The 19,349-nt window shown below is 38.8% G+C and overlaps 1 protein-coding gene across 1 annotated transcript in view; it reads right to left on the minus strand.

Annotated features, from left to right (window-relative positions):
* Window positions 1-19,141, minus strand: part of LOC149530418 (sec23/sec24 transport family protein) — an 86,626-nt gene extending 67,485 nt beyond the window's left edge. Inside the window, exons 1-7 of the mRNA XM_089811915.1 lie at window positions 18,718-19,141; window positions 18,559-18,633; window positions 5,953-6,006; window positions 5,648-5,820; window positions 5,293-5,479; window positions 4,976-5,121; window positions 4,735-4,889 (exon numbers count right to left, since the gene is read on the minus strand). Coding sequence (XP_089668041.1) covers window positions 4,735-4,889; window positions 4,976-5,121; window positions 5,293-5,479; window positions 5,648-5,820; window positions 5,953-6,006; window positions 18,559-18,633; window positions 18,718-19,045 — 1,118 coding nt within the window. The 5' untranslated portion in view covers window positions 19,046-19,141. The remainder of the gene's footprint in view (window positions 1-4,734; window positions 4,890-4,975; window positions 5,122-5,292; window positions 5,480-5,647; window positions 5,821-5,952; window positions 6,007-18,558; window positions 18,634-18,717) is intronic.
* Between the last annotated feature and the right edge of the window lie 208 nt (window positions 19,142-19,349).

Here is a 19,349-nt window from a genome sequence, read left to right on the forward strand (position 1 = left end):
TATAGCTGACTGCGAAGCTGATATCAGGCCTAGTAGCAGATAGGTAGATGAGGCTGCCTACTAGTTGCCTATACGTAGTATCATCAACGGAAGGAGAATCAGACTTGGCTGATAACTTGAGACCTTTCTCCATAGGTGTAGATGCAGGTTTGCAATCCTGCATTCGAAATTTGTCTAACAAAGCTCTGGCATATTTGGACTGAGAGATGAATATACCAGAAGAGTGTTGCCAAACTTCAACACCTAAGCAATAATGCATGAGCCCAAGGTCAGTCATATCAAAAGACTGGCATAAGTGTTGTTTGATTCCTTGAATCAAAGATGCCGAACTGCCAGTGATGATCAGATCATCCACATAGACAATCAGAAGGATGATGTCACTGTCAGTAGTCTTGATGTACAGATTTGAGTCTAAAGAACTCCTCTTGAAGCCTTGATCACTGAGGTACATATCAATCTTGATGTACCATGCCCGAGGGGCCTGCTTCAAACCATAGAGAGCTTTTACCAATCTGAGAACCTGATGGTCTTTACCAGCAACCTTGAAACCAGGAGGCTACGTCATGTAGACCTCTTCATGGAGATCACCATTCAGGAAAGCACTCTTTACGTCCATCTGATGGACCTTCCAGCCAAACTGTGCTGCCATGGCTAGGACTAATCTGATGGTGCTCATCTTTGCAGTAGGAGCAAAGGTCTCCTCATAATCAATGCCCTGACGCTGAGAAAAGCCCTTTGCCACTAAACGAGCTTTGTACTTATCCAAAGTACCATCTGATTTGTATTTGATTTTGTAGACCCATTTGCAGCTAATGGGTTTCTTCCCTGGGGGAAGATCAGAAAGGACCCAAGTGTTGTTCTTCAACAGGCTCTGGTGTTCAAATTGCATGGCCTGTTCCCACTCTGGAATTCCTTTAGCCTCGGAATATGTTTGAGGTTCAAACACACTGTGAATGTTGGCCATAAGAGCAAAGTTAACAGAATCTATAGTTTTGCTCTTTTTTCGAGTAGTTCTCCCATCAATGAGCTCATCATCATGAAGATCAGCAAGTGTCTTAGCCCACCACTTAGGCCGGAGAGGAGAATGACCAACAGTAGTACTAGGAGATGCTTGATCAGCAGGATCCTGATCAAAAGAATTTGGATCAAACTCAGGTGAAGCATCTTCAAAACGAGGTGATCCTGCAGGAGAAGCCGGAGGTGGCTGTACAGGTATCACTGGCAGGACTGGAGCTGTAGGAGCTACTGGAGCCCTCCCATCAGGTGGACCTAATGGAAGCCGAACTCCCAAATCATGAACCTGCATAGGCTGGTCTGCTGGATCAGGAACAGGAGAAACAGGCATGAATGGTCCTCGCTACTCATCAAAGACTACATCGCGGCTGTATATGAGACGAGATGTCTCAACATCAATAAGGCGGTAGGCTTTGTGAAGACTGCTATATCCAGCAAGCATCAGTTTCTGACTCTTGGCATCCAACTTGGTGCGTGAAGCATCAGGGATCCAAACAAAAGCAAGAGAGCCAAAAACCTTCAGGTGACTGATTCTGGGCTTGCGACCTGACCAGGCCTCTTCCGGAGTTTTACCTTTGACCGCCACTGTGGGTGACCGGTTCAACAGATAAACTGCAGTGTTAACTGCTTCTGCCCAAAAACGCTTCGGAACATGTCTGTGTTCGAGCATGGAACGAGCCATCTCGGTGATTGTCCTGTTCCGACGTTCAACTACACTGTTCTGTTGTGGCGTGTGGGGTGTGGTGAACTAGCGTTGGATGCCATGTGTATCCAAGAAGCTGGAGAAAACATTAGAACAAAATTCCCCCCCATTGTCTGATCTAAGAGTAATAATAGATTTCCCAGACTCTTTTTCAACTAAGGGTTTAAACTTCTGAAATACAATAAATGCATCAGATTTCTTTTTAAGGAAATACACCCACATTTTTCTACTGAAATCATCTACAAACAACAGAAAATACTTGTACCCAAGAACAGAAGGAGTGGCCATAGGGCCGCAAATATCAGCATGAACAAGCTGAAGTACTTGAGAAGCTCGCCAAGAATCGCCACTGGGGAAAGGTGTGCGATGTTGCTTCCCAGTCTGACATGCATCACAAACTCCAAGGTGTTGGGTTTGAATCTCTGGCAAACCAAGAACAAGCTCATCCCGAGCAAGTTGTGAGAGATAATGCACATTTAAGTGCCCATATCGCTGATGCCAAAGTGAGCTGATGGAAGATCGCCGAGCAGCCATAGCTAAGTCCCGAGAATCACCAGAATCAGTAAGTCTGAAAAGACCATGATCCTCAAGACCAACTGCAATAGTGGACTTAGTCGCCCGATCAATGATGGTGCACTGATGTGAACTGAAGGTGACTGCCAAGTGTGGAGAATGTCGCAGCAACTGACTGACCGAGAGTAGATTTAGTTCCATCCCTGGAACGTAGTACACATCAAGGAATATGAGTTTCCTCCCAACAGACTGAATTTGAATGTTGCCTTTACCAACAACCATGTACTCTTCTCCACCACCAAAGATAACAGAATCTGAATAAGGCTGGTAGTCAGTAAACCAGTCTCTGCGATGAGTGAAATGTCGAGAGGCACCTGAATCAATGTACCAGGCAGATGACTGTACATGATCTGCGGGTCTTTTAGCCATGAAGGCATAAAAGGCAGATTCCACTTGCTCAGTGTGCTCTGCACTGTTCGCTTTGGGTTGCGAACCTGATTGCTTAGACTGGGCAGCTAAGCGTTTCCGACATGCAACCTTCATGTGACCATACTTGTGGCAATAGTTGCATTGAATGTTCTTCTTTTTGGTACCATCGGATGCTGGAGCAGAAGACTTCTACTGAGATGGTTGCTGAAACTTGCCCTTATCCTTCTGAAAGGATTTCGCAGCAAAGGCTAGCTCAGTGGAGGTGGAACTGGAGCTGCTACCGAACTATTGTTTCCACCGATCTTGCTGAAGTAGCAGGGTGCAGAGATCAGTGAACTTTAGATCAACACCAGTAGATGTGATGTTGAGAGTCTCGATAAAATGCTCATAGGAATTTGGTAAACTCCGAAGAGTGATTACCACAATATCCTCTTCCTCCATCTTGCGACCGATGGCAAGTAACTGATCACGGATTTCCTGAATCCGATTCAGGTGTGCCTGGAGCGAGGTGCGCTCATCCATGACAATAGAAAACAGAGTGTTTTTCAGAAAGAAGGCTCTGCTCTTGTCGGAAGTCTCATGAAGACCTTTTAGATGTGTCCAGATTTCGGCCGCTGTCTTGCCAGATGGAATCTGAGAAAGCTGGTCATCAGCTACAAATAGTTTGAGAAGCATTACTGTCTCTCGATTGTTCAGATCCCATGTATCTTGATCAGGAGCCGGAGAAGTCGGACGCTGCTTAACACCCAGAACAAGTTGATCGGTGTTTCGATATTCGAAGATTGCAATGATGCGTTGCTTCCAGGTTCCATAATTGCGACCATTGAATTTGGAATTATGCTCGAGCAAAATATTTGTCAGAGATGCCATGGCACGTTTTTCAATGAAAACTGTGAAAATTTGTGAAGGCACGTTCTTCGAGGCAAAAATACGGAAGACCGAGAAGAATCAGAGAATGACCCAAAAGAGAGCTCGAAAAACCCAGAAGGAATCTGCTATCGTTTTCTGAATCCACTGGCTCGAAAATCGAGGCACAAAAATCGAGGCACCCAAAAAAAACGGACGACAACCCAGTTGAGCTCTCGAAAAACCCACCAAGAATCTGCAAACAAAAAAAAATTTCGACCCCAAAAATTAGGGTTTCGAAAAAAAACGGCCCTAGCTGAAAAAAGCTTGAAAAAACTTCAGATTTCTTGATGAAAAATGGCCAAATCTGCTTCCCAGAGCACGATGACAGACTGAGACGGCTAAGAGCATGAAGATTTGATATAGAAACATGCAGATTTTCACCCCAAAAACGCTAGTCTCCAAAAAATGGCCACGATTTCCATGCAATTTGCAGACCCGTAATTCAGGAATTTCTCCAAGCAGAAAAACCCTAAGTGGGTTTTGGAGAAATTAGCTGAAATAATTTTGGAAAAATTTAAACAAATAATTTCAAGAAGAAATTATAAATTTTTCCGAAAAAATTTAAGTATTTAGTTCTGATACCATATTACAAGGTAATTGGTAAATACTTGCTTATTAATAACATAGACTGAAAGGTCAATTTATACAAAAGGAAGAGACGATGTTTCCTTAGGAAACGATCATAAAGAATAGAAACATTCTATTCCAGAGAAAGCAAAAAACGAAAGCAAACTAAAGCTAAAGATATTTACAAGATAACCATTAACTAATAATAGACGTCTTATCTATTATTGTAATAGTAAATGGCAGTCAAATTTATTATTTATGAAAATGGGTTTTTATAGTCTACGCATTCGATTACAACCCTGTTGTTACAATTGTGGCTAAACCTCTCAGAGGAAAACTCTTTTTTATCATTACAAATACAATTCTGTCTAAATGATGCTGAATGCCCAAACATAATGAATGGGATGCCATGTAGAAATTTTATTTATACAATGAAATAACTGCCGGGATTACTAGAATGCATTTAGTGGTAATAGTATAAGATCTTACAATTATATTTATAAAGAATTAAAAGATTTTATGGAAAACAATAACAGGCATTGAAAAAGCATATGAAATATTAATTAATAGCAGCTAAGTAATAGAGGAGGCTTGCTTACAAGTCCTGAGGAAGTGTTGAATCATCACTACTGGAATATAAAAACAATGAGCCACCACTTTCAATGCTCAAGAACTTCAATGACGCCAAGTCTGTGTACTCATTTGTAACAACAAATATATCAACACAGACACCTGCTTGAACAGCCAGAGCAGCCTGTGATATGTAGATTAGTCTAGATTGGTCCTAACCAAACATTAAAATATATATTAAGAGCAAGTGCAGATTTCAAACATAATTACCAGGTCCTTGTAAAATGGTGTCTGTTCTGGAAGCAATGCTCGATCTGCATCTTCGCCCTTGCTAGCATATTGCTCCCCATAACGTCTCGTGTCCAATTGCCCAGCACCATAATCAGGTGGACCAGACAAAAAAGAAAAGACTCTTGCTGCACACATTTCCCAGATATAAATTTCCAGTTTGTATTTTTCAGTCAATCAAACCAGGCAAAATCTAACCTCAACGACAAATGGTATTGTTGTTGAAATGATACTCATATTTGCCAAATTTTATTTCACAATTTCAATGGTTGATTGTTGATGTTTTCCAGCAAATATACCTAATGCAAAAGTGCTTCCATACTCTGACCCCAGGTAACTGATTAGAGCATCCATTGCCACTCCAAAGCCCCGTCCCCCAAGAAATACCCCATCCAATCCTTGTCCTGCCGCTGTAGTTCTTTCCCAAGATGTTGATGGTTTTAAGGTTTCTAGTGCTGCTGTAATGCGGTCTTTGTAACTCTCTACCTGAGAACAACAATATAAATCATCAGGGAACTTTCAAAATCATCAAACTGTTAGCAGTAAGCTACATACTCGTGTACTCATTCCTTTTCCAGCCAACTTGAAGCATTACAATTATGGAATAATTCGTTTCATCAAAATAAACTCAAGAGGGGTCTATCAGTGCCATACAGGAGCTAAAAATGACAGTAAAGGCATAGCATCTTCCAAGTCTATAGGTACACGTCCATCCAAGTCAGGAGGAATGAAAATGTGCTTCACAACTGGAACAGGTCCCTGCACATCATATAATCCTATCTTGTGGCTGAAAGTAATGAGCCCAAACAATGACCCTGGTGCTAGGGCTGCAAGCAAGGCAGGGGGGTGTTGGGAACCAAAGAAGACAAAAAAAAGAATCTATATACAAACAGTTCGAAAAACATCAAAAAATATATAACTCCAAATCCCTCACAATTCTTCTCTTGCGATTCACTTACCCTCCAAAGCAGCAAGTAGAGCACTTTTAACAAGCTCCAAAAATTCCTCAGAAGCTGGGGAAAGTGCATTTGTCAGTTCAAGAGAATCAGAGAATATAAATCTATTTTTGTTATTTCATTAGCTCTGAAATATGACATATTTGAGTTGAATAAAATAAATCAGAGGTTCCTTTTTGCTCAGATCTAAAATAAAGCAAAAAAACACAATAAAAGGTTTCAAATATAGAGATCAAATATTTTTTGCAGGCAACAGTAGGAAAAACAAGGATATCCAACATTTCAGAGAATGTCACAAAGTACGTTAGGTTTCATCAAATATGTGGAATTTTATTGGTTTCAGTAAACACATCTCCCCTAAAATCAATAGTTTTTATAGGTTTTTTAAGTAAAACATGCGTAGCGAAGATTTTGCATTGCACCAAAACATTAATGCAAGACATAATTCGACAAAAGTAACTCTTACAACTCCATCCTACATCACTGTTTAGAGTCCTACAAATAACTCAGCAATTCACAGAGGAAGTGTGACTTTAAACCTCAATTAGGTTTGCTTCATCACTTCTAGAATATTCAAATATTAAAATTAAAAATCATGTGCATAAACAAGAGATACAGGAAGCATCTTGTTAAGATCATATCCAAAACCTAAAGCTTGGCTTTACAAATTCAACTGTTATTTTCAAAATTAAATTGTTGATACCAAAGAGCCACAGGGCAGCCTTAAAACTATAGCCATAACCCATGGGCCATAACCTTTGGGCACTAGATGGCCTGCAACCTTAACTCACACTCACTTCCTGGAGCAAGAGGGAGCTGAATATCCAGAAAGCTAGAAAAGAAGATTGAAATATTATTGTGAAAATTCAAAAATTCAGGTCCCCAAAAAATTAATACCAAGAAATCTTTGTACTGCAAAGACTAATTTGGTTCACGATGGAGATGAAAAACAAGATATCCTGACTTGAGATATATATATAAATCCATAGCTATCCGCACCAACGACAGTAGATCTGGCAGCAGATACAGTAGCATAGATAGCAGATGATCAACCAGCTGCTGCTCCCTATTGAACGATGAATAGCAAGTAAGTACTACTATGCCTTCCACCTCACTCAGTAGACGAAGCTGGGTCAATGGGACAGATTTTTAGTTGCTTCAACCCCTTCTGTTTCATAGAGGACGAGGTAACTTTCATCTCAGTCATAATAACTATCATAAGCCTTTTAGAAACTGTTACTTATGATAACCAAAAACTAATCTTTGTCTAGTAAACATTATTCTAGAGGAAAAATGCAGATCTTCCTAAGATGTGCTGGATGCTGGCATTGATTTCATATGAACAGATGGTAAGATGCTCATTTATCACTGTCCACCTATGACCATTATTAATAGGAAAAAATGGTTATGTCATTCTTGGATGCATCAACTCCACATATATCTCATTTAGCCATTAAACTTTAACATAAACAGTCTAATGTAACATAACTGGTCATCTGGTTTCATCTATAACCATTACTTTACCACTTCTTCTTTTAAGAATTAAAAAATGCAACTATGGATGTCGAGATCTGTGTTTTTCATAAAGTTTTATCATATCAGTAGGCAAGGGTGCTGAAACATTTTTTATTGCCCAACCCCCAAAATATTTTCTTTCACAAGAAAGAGGGACATGGTGAGTGTCTCTTAAGCTAATTTGCCTTTTTTGAAAGTTAGGGCATCAACACAGCCCAACATTTAGCTCTGCTCTGTGGGTCTTGGGGATGGGGGGGAACAGGGACAAGTCTCGGGGACCATGGGCCTAGATTTTCTTACTGCAGTGCAAACATATATGTACTTAAAAACTTTAAACATAGATATAAAAAAAATGCGTAAGAAGAACAAAAGAAACACTAGGGAACATATTATATTGAACAATAAAAATACCAAATATCTTTCTATTGATATTATATTCAAAATGACGATTGGATTCAGAACTCAAAAACATTTAGCCAATAGCCCAATACCTCCAATCACCATTCATCCCCAAAGTCCATCCCAAACTCGTCGTCACTCAAATTGTTTGATTACTCAAGTCAACCTCCTCCAACAGATACCAGCAACCCTTGCCCATGTTGCATCATAATTGATCTAAGCTGGCTCCTCTGCCTCCACATCCCATCACATGATACAAACTAACTTTCAAATCTTGTTGCAACTCTTATCTGGAATAAAACAACACAGATTTGTTTGTCCACAATAGATTCAGAAACAAAAGTAAAGTAGAACCACAGTGTCTCTGGAGGTGACTGCAAGCTGTCTAGACTCAGATATTTCTGCATTCATCCCCAGCTACAGGTTGGGTGGTGGTTCCAGGACTTGAATAGAATGTTGTGTGATTCCTCCAAAAGTTCAAAGCTTCCGTATCTCCTTAGAATTCTTCTTCGCTGTTCCTAATAGGTAAGGTCTTACAGGGTCACATCTGGACTGACCTGTAATCGCTCCTCTAGGTTTTCCATCCTAGAAGACCTGAAGACCTCTTGTGCATACCAAACATAGATCAAAAATCCCATGCTTTCCATACAACAGTGAGCCATATAAATACTTGTTTGCCCAAAGCTCAGCTTAGGGAAATACAACTGCTCGAAACAAAACCAAGTCAGCCTAAAGAAAGGAGCCCACCAAAACAACGCATCAGCCTCAAGTGGCGACTTGATCAAATAATCTATAATCACATTTATTTTTAATTTTAATTAATTACTTATTTAAGACTTTATTTTTTTATTGTTAAAAAACTTAAGCAGAAAGCAGTGGCCAACTTATCCCTGATCGGAGACATCACAGTCCACCCATCCTAGACATTGCTTGACCTCAAGCAACTTTAGACTTGGATGTCCAGCTTCAACACCTTCCCATGCTGCTTCTTTAGCATCTTCATCAAAGGGTACCTCAATATAACATAAATGACCCTTTCCCAAATACCTGTGATGACCTGCTTGCCATGATTCCCGACATATAAAACATAGTCATTTCCTTTGCAACTCACCCTTGACATCTCTACACAATTTTGTTTAGGAAGTGTTGTGTATTCCTGAGGAGATTTCTTTGGTAGCATATGAGATGCTTGCTTGAAACTGAACCTTTACTTGGTTATTGAATCTTCGAAAATCAAAGCCCGCTTGGTGGCCTCTTGCAGAGAGCTTGGATCGAGTGCTCTTATTAACCCTATATGGGGTTCAGCTAGGCCTTCCACAAAGAAAACTATGAGCCTTTCTCCCTGATCAATCTATCACTGCAGGCCTCTGAACTTCTGCAACATTATCTTCCACCTTGCCCTCTTGCTTCAGTTGTGCTAACTCTCTAAAATGAGTCTTTGGATCCTTCCTATCAAACCTCTCTATCATTCTTTGGCTAAGTCTTCCAATGTGGTAACAGAATCATGTCCTTAGGTTATCATGCCACAGTACCACCATCCCTGAAAGTCAGATATGCACTGATGGTAGGAATTAAAGCATAATAGTATGCCATGAAATCTTGCTGTGTCTTCCTTCAAATCAGGTTATTCTTCCCCAACACCTACTGCTACTTCTTTATCGAAAAACTTAGCCCTAAAAGGTCATTGTATTACTTGAAGCTCTCCCATCACCAACTTGAACTATTTGCCTTCAGCACCATTTTCAATAAGTGTGTCAGTTGTTGGCTCATTCCTCTTAAAAGTTGAACCATCTCCCTCATACTATCCCTGATGCTGGTATGGAGTTTTCTGATCTTCTTAGGGGTTTGTCTCATCTCTGTCACCCATTGCCTCCTTTTCTCTTTGCTTATATTGATGATCCCTGTCACTGATCAGTCCACAGGCTGGCAGAAAGCCAAGCTCTAATACCAGTAAACTAAACTAACTAAAAAAATCTTCTTGCAAATCTTATCTAGAATATATGTATCAAAATTTTGTTCTTTACTCTTAAGAATCTGATTTCCGAATTCTTGATGAATATTGAATTTGTATTTACAATGTCTATCTCTTAACTCTCTAATTTCTAAATTGAAAATCTTGATATGTTGCTTGTTCATCATCATCTGAGAGGAACTAGAGCATATACTCCATCCATTCAATAAAAGACAATAGACTACATTCCAAGAAGGCAGAAACTTGGTTTATGTGCATTCACTCTTGAGGCTCCTTACACACAAAGACAATACCTATAAAAAAGGGGAGGCGAAGCATTGGGATGTTGAACCCAAGCATGCAGAGTTGGATGATTCGATTGCTTACCTTGATGCACTTGAAGTTGTTGATGATGATCACTAGTCACCTAGTGATACTGAAGCTGCACATAAGACTGAGATTGCTGGTACAATGCCAGTGGCACTGTTTGTGCTCCTAATTTGCCAAAGCAGGAGAGTCACACTATGTTGATGACTTTTGGTGATATTTGATCAGTGATGGCTGATTGTTAGCGTTGACATTATTATTTTTGAACTGAAACATTGATATGGTGGTGAATTTTGGTACTTTGCTGTGTCATTTGGACTAAAAATTAATTTATATGGTAGTGTGTTTTTCTATGTTGCTTTACTATTTATGTATATATATATATGAAGCAAATAAGTTCATACACGACTTTATATTATTATATATGGTATTATATACATGTAGATAAAGGAGCCCAAAACGAAACAAAAGCCATCCAAATAAAAATATGAACAAATTTCAAACCTGAATCCAAACCTGAACTAGGACGTGCAACTTAGTTTGTGTACTCCAACATATACGTGATAAGCTGGGCTGCATTAATGATTAATACTTGATGTGCTGGATAGATACAGTGTTCGGCAGTTTTGTAATGGTGTGGCTCATTAATTTCTGAGTTCGAAACCTACAAGTATCTCTAAAGTATGAAAGCTTTTTTATGCTGGTAAGGCATTCTATAGAGCAATCTTATTTATGCTCTATCCATTAGATCCATAAATATAGTTACAACATCTATCCATCAGATGCATAAATACAGTTACAACATCTGATGGATATCTCATGATAGTGTGTTAACTATTATTGTAAGGCATCATATATGCGTTCTAGCTAACACTTATGGAATTGCATTGGTTGATGTAATTTATTTTGGTATTAGATCTCATGTTGAGGTGACCTAATATGCCTTGGATACTTGTATATGAATTTGGTATGTGTACTGATGAGATATTATCATGATGCGAAGCTGTTGATGTAAGTTTGATCACAGCACAAGATCAGAGCTGTTTGAGAAGCAGTATGAATAGAATCTAATGATGTGCTTCAAAGGAACTGTATTAACATAGTTGATGCTATCAGTCAGTTCATTCAGTGGATTGTTGTCCACTTGTTTGGGTTGATACCCATCTCAGGATTGTTGTCCTTATTGTAATTGGATTGTTTGCCAATCTGGGTTGTTGCCCTTGTTGTAATAGCGCAGCGAGCTCCAGTGAAGTGCCTGAATGCATGTGCATTCAACATTGTACCTTTAACAGGGCTTGGTTTTTCCCGGGTTTTCCTCAAGAACAAAATATTGGTGTTACATGTTCTATTATTTGCTTTGGAGAGCTTTACAGGTTTCAGATCTGATAAGTGGTGGATTGTTTAATGTTTTGATTTGCTCACAACTGATTCACCTCCACCCCACTCAGTTGTCTGTGATGCATTATTATTCCTAACACCTCCTCTTGCAAAACAATTAGAACATATAATCTCAGATTTCCAGCTCAAGAGATAGCATGCTTGCAGAATCAAGCAGGAACAAGAAAGCTAACTCCATTTCCTTTCTGTAAAGTAGCCAGAGCAAAAATGGACCACCTTTAAATATTTTCCTGGACCAGTCTCAGACTCGCAATTCAAGGGCTAGTGTGGACTTTCTTTGCAAAATTCCAGATCCCTGTTTTCTTCATGATCTTTGAGCACATCAGTTGACATACATTAGAATGCTTGTTGGTGACTTGTGCAGTGTAACTTATGTGGCCTTTTGGTTGTTGTGCATCATCATTGTTACTAAAACCCAAATTTCCTTTTATAATGGTATGCAACTGTATAACCTACTTGACTTGTTAGGCCACTGCATATCTTCAAAAATTATAGAAGTGGAATTTCCTTTTATTTCAATGGTGCTAGGCAGTCTGGCATACTTGACTTGTATATAGATTTGCTTAACTGATATATATATGCCATTGACAAGGGTTGTGTAGAAAACTATAGCCATGCAATTGTTAGGCTGTTAGCTAACACAATTTCCCTAGCACAATCTCAATAGACATTTGAAAACTGGGGCTTGTCGGCAATTGCTTTTGTGAATCAGTAATATATCTTTCTCACTTCACAATTTCTCTATTTTGATCTCATGCTTGCCACTTTTGAAATTATAATCTTCCAATCAATAAATCCTTAATTTTGTCAAAACTAGGAGCATAAAAGACATAAACCTCAGTGGCACACCTCCTTCAATAGAAAACAATAATTTAAAATAGCTGTAAGGCCAACAGATCAGCGATACCAATGCCAACAATATGGAGCAAAAGCACCCGCAATCAATGGCAATCCTCATCAATCAACAAATGAAAGAGACAGTTTTAAAATTTTGAAATTTAAATTTTGTCCATTTTGGCATGGGATTTGGGAGAATCTGCTTTTTGACAGCTTATTTCATGCTCCTAAAATATAGCAATGGAGAATCTGGGCATTCATACGAGTTGACTATCTTTTTCTAGGTTGGGTGCCTATTTGTGAGGAGTAGAAATCAATTTGGCACCTTACCTAGGCAATTTTTATTAAGTGGTTTTGAAAGTGCCTTTAGCGCATCAAATGTAATTCCTAAAATGTATCCATTGGGAATTGGAAAAATCTGGATTCATGAAACTCTTTTGCAGTTTAATATGGCTAACTTCAAATTTGGGGTGACTGACAAGAGTTGAAGGGTGGAGGACTTGGGCATAGCTTTGGGAGAGGAGTGGGAGCCATATATTGACAGGTTTGAAGATGTTATTGTTGATGGATTGGTGAATCCATGGTCAATAGCAGCTACAGTTTCAATTGAAGATTTGCAGGTTGGAGGACAAGCTTCGCAACAAAAGAGAAATGATTTGAAGGAGACTTTTCTGTGGCTTTTAAATCATAATGTATGCTGTTGTAGATCAATTAAAAATCAGATTTGCTTTGTATTTATCAGCCCATGAAGCTGCAATAATATGTAACGGTAGATTTGTGAAAACAATGCTTTCAATTCTTAAGTGTTGGAAGAAAAAATTAAATATTCATTGCAGATTTTTAATCTGTTTCTTAGTGTTTCAATTTGAGTTCTGTTGTTGTATGTGAAAGAGGTTTTGCATGTGTTCCCTCTTGCATCAGTGGGATCGGAGCAGGTGATTCTGAGTGTGTAAACAGATTCACCGAATAGAGGTAGTTTGCTCCAAGATTGTGATTGTGGGTTGTAAGAAAAATGTTTGCAAAAGGAGCGACACAAGGTTGAGATAGAGATAGAGTTAGAAGTGGAGGTAGAATATTACAATAATAGATAAGTCATCTATTATTAGTTAATGGTTATCTATTGTAAATATCTAATTAAGCTTTAGCTTGCTTTCGTTTTTTGCTTTTTCTAGAATTGAATGTTTCTATTCTTTACGATCGTTTCCTAAAGAAACGTCGTCTCATTCTTTTGTATAAATTGACCGTCTGGTCTTTGTTAATAACAAGCAAGTATTTTACCAATTACTTTTGTAATATGGTATCAAAGCAAACCTATATCTACACCTATGGAGAAAGGTCTCAAGTTATCAGCAAAGTCTGATTCTCCTTCTATTGATGATACTACCTACAGGCAACTAGTAGGCAGCCTCATCTACCTCTCTGCTGCTAGGCCTAATATCAGCTTCGCAGTCAGCTATATTTCATGCCTTATGACAGCTCTAAGGCTGATCATTGGATGGCAGCAAAGCATGTGCTTCGTTATGTGAAGGGCACTTCAAATTATGGACTTTTGTACTCTCGAAATTCTAATCCTAAACTCAGTGGGTTCACAGATTCAGATTGGGCAAGCTCTGTTGATGATAAAAAGTCAACATCTGGATATGTATTTAGTTTGGGATCCGGTGCAGTCACATGGACCAGTAAGAAGCAGCATGCAGTTTCTCTCTCTTCTACCGAGGCCAAATACAGAGGGAGTGTTAAGGCAGGATGTGAAGTTGTTTGGCTTCGTCAGATGCTTGGGGATATGCAGATGTCACCAACAGGACCGACTACTTTGTTTGTTGCTAACGAAGGCGTTATCAAGTTAGCACGAAATCCAATCTTCCATGAACGAACCAAGCATGTGGATGTTCACTGTCATTACATATGACAGCTGGTTGAAGACGGGACTATAGATTTGCAGTATGTTCCTATCACAGATCAGATTGCAAACATTCTCACCAAGCCTCTTGGCCCTGATAAGTTTGTCAAATTCAGAGAACAGCTTGGTGTTCTAGATAGATTAACCATTAAATGAGGGTATTACAATGATAGATAAGTCATCTATTATTGGTTAATGGTCATCTATTGTAAATATCTAATTAAGCTTTAGTTTGCTTTCGTTTTTTGCTTTCTCTAGAATAGAATGTTTCTAGAATAGAATGTTTCTATTCTTTACGATCGTTTCCTAAGGAAACATCGTCTCATTCTTTTGTATGAATTGATCGTCTGGTCTCTGTTAATAACAAGCAAGTATTTTACCAATTACTTCTATAATATAGAAATCCTCCAGATGTTGTCTGTGGTGATGATTTCAGGGCCTTGGGAAGGCAGGTTGAAACTTCAGAAGAAGAAATCCGAAGGGATTTTGAACAAAGAAGAGAACCTAAAAGTGAAGAAGAAGAAGAAGAACCCTCAAACTTTGCTAGCCACTCAAATGGTGAAAGGAATGCAGAAGCAATGGTTGTTAATGATCCATTGTCAATTGCACTTTCAAAGATAGGGAAAAGACCCAAATTGAAGTCCCCATGTTCAGCGTAAACCTGAATCCTGAAGAACTTGTTGATTGGATAAATGACAGGGGGAATGTTTTGAATTGGAAGAAGTTGAAGACCTTGATAGAGTGAAGTTTGCTAAAACAAGATTGAAAGGACGTGCTTCAATTTGGTGGAGAGAGGAAGAAGAGGTAAAAACAAAATTACCAAATGGGATAGGAATCAAGATGATTGAGAAAATGTAGAGACAATTTAAGATTTATCTCAATAGTCTATGAACTAGATTTATTAAAAAAGACACAGGATCTAAAAGGAGGAAGAACAATGGGGTATACAGAAGAGTTTCGTTGAATATTGATCTGAATGGGTCAATCAAAGGCAAACAAAGGAAAAAAGGCTTGTTACATTAATCAGCTGAAGCCAAGCATACAAGAGGAAATGGCTTTACTAAGAGTATACACCACAGAATATGCATATCAGTTTGTCTTGAAGATTGAAGAAAGAATGAATAAGAGATTGAAAACAAACAAAGAGGAAGCAACCATGATGGAAATACAGACAGAAGATGGTATGGGAATTAGATTGAGGGTCAAAATCTGAAAAATCAGAAACATGAAGATTGTGGCAGCAATAAAAATCAGAGTGTCAAATCGTAACCACATGATTAAAATTCTGGAGAGAAGAAAATTTGGTAGAGGGTTTGCAAGAGGTGGCTTTCAAGGAGCTTATTTGAATTTCCAATGTGGAGAAGAAAGGGTCGGATAGCCTAGGATTGCCCTCATGAACAAGGAAAGACAAATAGGACTGAAAATAATGCAAGAGTTACAAATGTTATTGAGGAAGCAGAATCTTCACAATTTGAAGACGCTAAAAATGGAGAAGTACTAGTCACCAAGAGAGCCATATTGAATGAACCAGCTCAAAGAAAGAAGCTGTTTAGAACAAGGTGCAAGTGCCATGTTATCATGATTGCGGAAGTGTAGATAATCTCATTTCCCAAGAGATGGTAAGTAAATTATAACTGCAGAGGACAAAATACCCACATCCATATAGGATAGCCTGGGTACAAGATGACAAAAAAGTTTTATGCAGTGAACAAAGGTAGGTAAAATTTAATGCAGGAAAGTATTATGAAGAGATTATGTGTGATATTATGCAGAAGGACGTTGGTAGAGAGACCTTGGCAATTTGACAAAAGAGTAGTGGAACATGGGTATTCCAATACATACTCATTGACGAAAGATGGGATCAAAAATAAGTTGAAGCCATCACAAAGAATAATGGAGAAAGTATGCAGCAATGCAAGGGTTTGTATAATTGATGACAAGAAAATTTTAAATGGCATGAAGCATGAAACGTGCTTGTTTTCCTAAAACTAGCCAAGAAGAAGTGGAGAAAGATGATATGTTAATTGAAATTCAGATTAAAGCCTATTCGAATAATTTACTTCCAGATAAAACAAAGATTCCAGCAGAAGGTGAGGTAGAGTCAGATTTTACTGTTTTCAATGATGAAAATGAGCATATACATAAGGAATTAATTGTAGCAGTGTGTCATACTGGTAAAACAAAATTGTTTCTAATGATTGAAGATCCCTTAATTAGAGACCTAGATTACTTGTTATAGAATGTGGAGATGGAGCCTCATAATTATTGTACTAACTTTGTTTTTAGTGCAGAAAATCAGATTGCAAAGCCAATATGTCTTTCAGAAGGTAATAAAACAGTGAAAATTCAAGAAGGAGACAAGGTGGAAAGAGAAGGAAAAAGTAAAATAGCAAGAGGTGAAAGAAGACATTTGTTTTGTTGAAGGAGAAGGTATGAATTCAACTGTTTATTTTGATTTTGAATCTTTGATAGACTATATTGGCCGGAGATCAAATTTCATACTTCAAATTTTATGAAGGGTAGAAGTGGAGTACGGATGAAAGGGGATAATGTTGTGAGATTGCAGAAAGTAATGAACAGAAGAATTCCTGTGGACAAAGTGGAGAGATAGATCCAAGACAAGCATGGGGTCTACAAATGTTTTTGAGTTTATTAACTAAGCAAACATTTTCTTTCTGCCATGGGCATCTGATGCAGGAGCATCCACGGTCAACGGCAATCATCATCAATCAAAAAAAGGAAGAGGCAGTTTTAAAGTTTGAATTTTAATTTGTCGATTTGGCATGGGGTTTTGGGAAATTCTGGTTAACACATTAAATGTTCCTAACCATAGTAATGGAGAATCTGGGCAACCATATTGAGTTCACTGTCTTTTTCTAGTTCGACCCCTATTTGCGAAGGAGTGGGAATCCAGTTGGCACCCAATCTTGGCTATTCTTTTGAAAGTGGTTTTACAGATGCCTTTAGCACATTAAGTGTATTTCCTAAAATGTCTCTCCTGGGGAGTTACAAAAATCTGAAGTAATGAAACTCGTTTGGAGTTTAATAAGGGTAACTTCAATTTGGGGATTATTGACAAGAGTTGGAGAGTGAAGGACCTGGGCGTAGCTTTCTGGGAGAGGAGTGGGAACCATGTATTGGCAGTTTTGAAGATGTAATTGTAGCAGAGAATGGATTCATGAATCCATGGTTGATAGCAGCAACAGTCTCAGTTGAAGATTTGCCGTTTGGAGGAGAAGATTCGCAGAGAAAGAAGAACAATTTGAAGGAGATTTTCTGTGGCTTTTAGATATTAATGTACGATATTATAAATCAGTTCTCGATCAGTTTTGCTCTGTATTTACCAGCCCATAAGGCTGCAATAATATGTATAGGGTAAATTTGTGAAAACAATCCTTTCAATTCTGAAGCGTTGCAAAAAGAATTTGAGCATTCATTTTTTAATTTTTTATCTATTTCTTAGCATTTTAATTTGAGTTTTGCGTGTGTTTACCCTCTTGCGTCACAATAATATACAGGTTTTGACTATGAAGCACGCTGGATGCACAGGTTCACTCCAGCTACACTGGCATACATCTGGGTTGTTCATTTAACACTGGAATGTGCATCCAGTAAGCTTAATATACTGAAATATGATAAATTAGATTTTTTAAAAAGCATTCGCACCACCACTGTCGCAGATAAAAACACTCATAACACTGGTGTGCATTGCATCATATAATTATGTACCCCAGAAGTAAAACATAAGCTCAAATGGATCCGATCACAATAAAAAATGCCACTAATGATTATTAGATATCTCAATCTTCTCCAGTCAATAAGAATTGCACGGAATTACTTGTGGAAAGTAACGGCGTAGACAAATGAAGGATGTGCGCACTTCAGATCACACTTCTTAACCCATTATCAGGGTGAATGATCTCATCAGACAAAGTACACTGAATGAAGCCTGCCTGAAATTTAGCACCTTTGAATTCAACTGCAAATTTAGCACTGATTTTGTCCAAAACAGGTCTTGATGTGAATTTCTCTTCTTTGAATTTAATTCGAGCCAAATGATATGGATAGAAGAAGATATAAGCTCAAAAGGGTCAAATGCTTGGGGATTCAGACTAAGCGAGTAAGACTGACCAAAACAATAATAAATCAGATAAGCATAACCACATAACAGAAGATAGAAAAGACTCAAAATGCCGCATTGAAACAAGATAGGACAGTGGACGAAAATGTAGGACAAAACTATGGGTCGAAATGGATCCTGAACATAGTACAATAGAAATACCTGTCAAGTCAACTGCAGCAACATAGACTGGACGGGCCAGGCTTTCCCCACTTTCCCCATTTGTGGATCCATCATCTGATAACACAGGAAGAATGAATTATAAGTAATTCATATAAGTTGCAAAGGTGTTAATGATGTGGGCGGGGATTTCGAGGAAACCTTGGAGCTCGAAATCGACGAAAGAAGAGGAAAGCTCGGGGCAGGATTGAGGATTGGAATAGCGGGCTGCTAAGGGGGCGGAGAGGGCGTTAAGGGAGGCACATAGGGAGCATGTCCAAGCCCACTGTTCCATCTCACAGAGGGCATTCAAGTATGCCCAGCAATTCTCGCAGCGCGGAAGGAGGTGCCCATCGGAGCAGAGCACAGGCTGGTTGCCCCGCTCGTCCACCGCTGCAAATGGCGTCACAGAGATCCCCCACGCCACCCCCGCCCTTTCCTGCGCCTCTAAGTTCCCCGGGAACCTTGTCACGCTCGCTCTCACCGCCATCCTCCTCGATCAACTCACTACGTTTGCCTTGGCCTTGATTTTTCTCCTATATAAATCCCTGCTTGTTTTTTCTACTTCGAATATTGTAAAACCAGTTTTGCAGTTAGTATTTGTCCTGGATCCCTCTCTAATGTGTCAAATTTGTAGATCTTTAGGGTTCTAACTCATGAATGTTTTTGGTTATTCTTTTGTGAATTATGAAGCTAGAGGATTTGGATGAATAATTGATGAATATTGGTATAATGATAATAACTAGCAATCGCATCTTAGTGTGCAATAGGTATGCCGTATTTTGGTGTAAAAT

The sequence above is a fragment of the Cupressus sempervirens genome, chromosome 11 (genome assembly GCF_028749045.1).
Source record: "Cupressus sempervirens isolate cs-2001-9-10 chromosome 11, ASM2874904v1, whole genome shotgun sequence".
In the NCBI taxonomy this organism is placed as follows: Eukaryota; Viridiplantae; Streptophyta; class Pinopsida; order Cupressales; family Cupressaceae; genus Cupressus; species Cupressus sempervirens.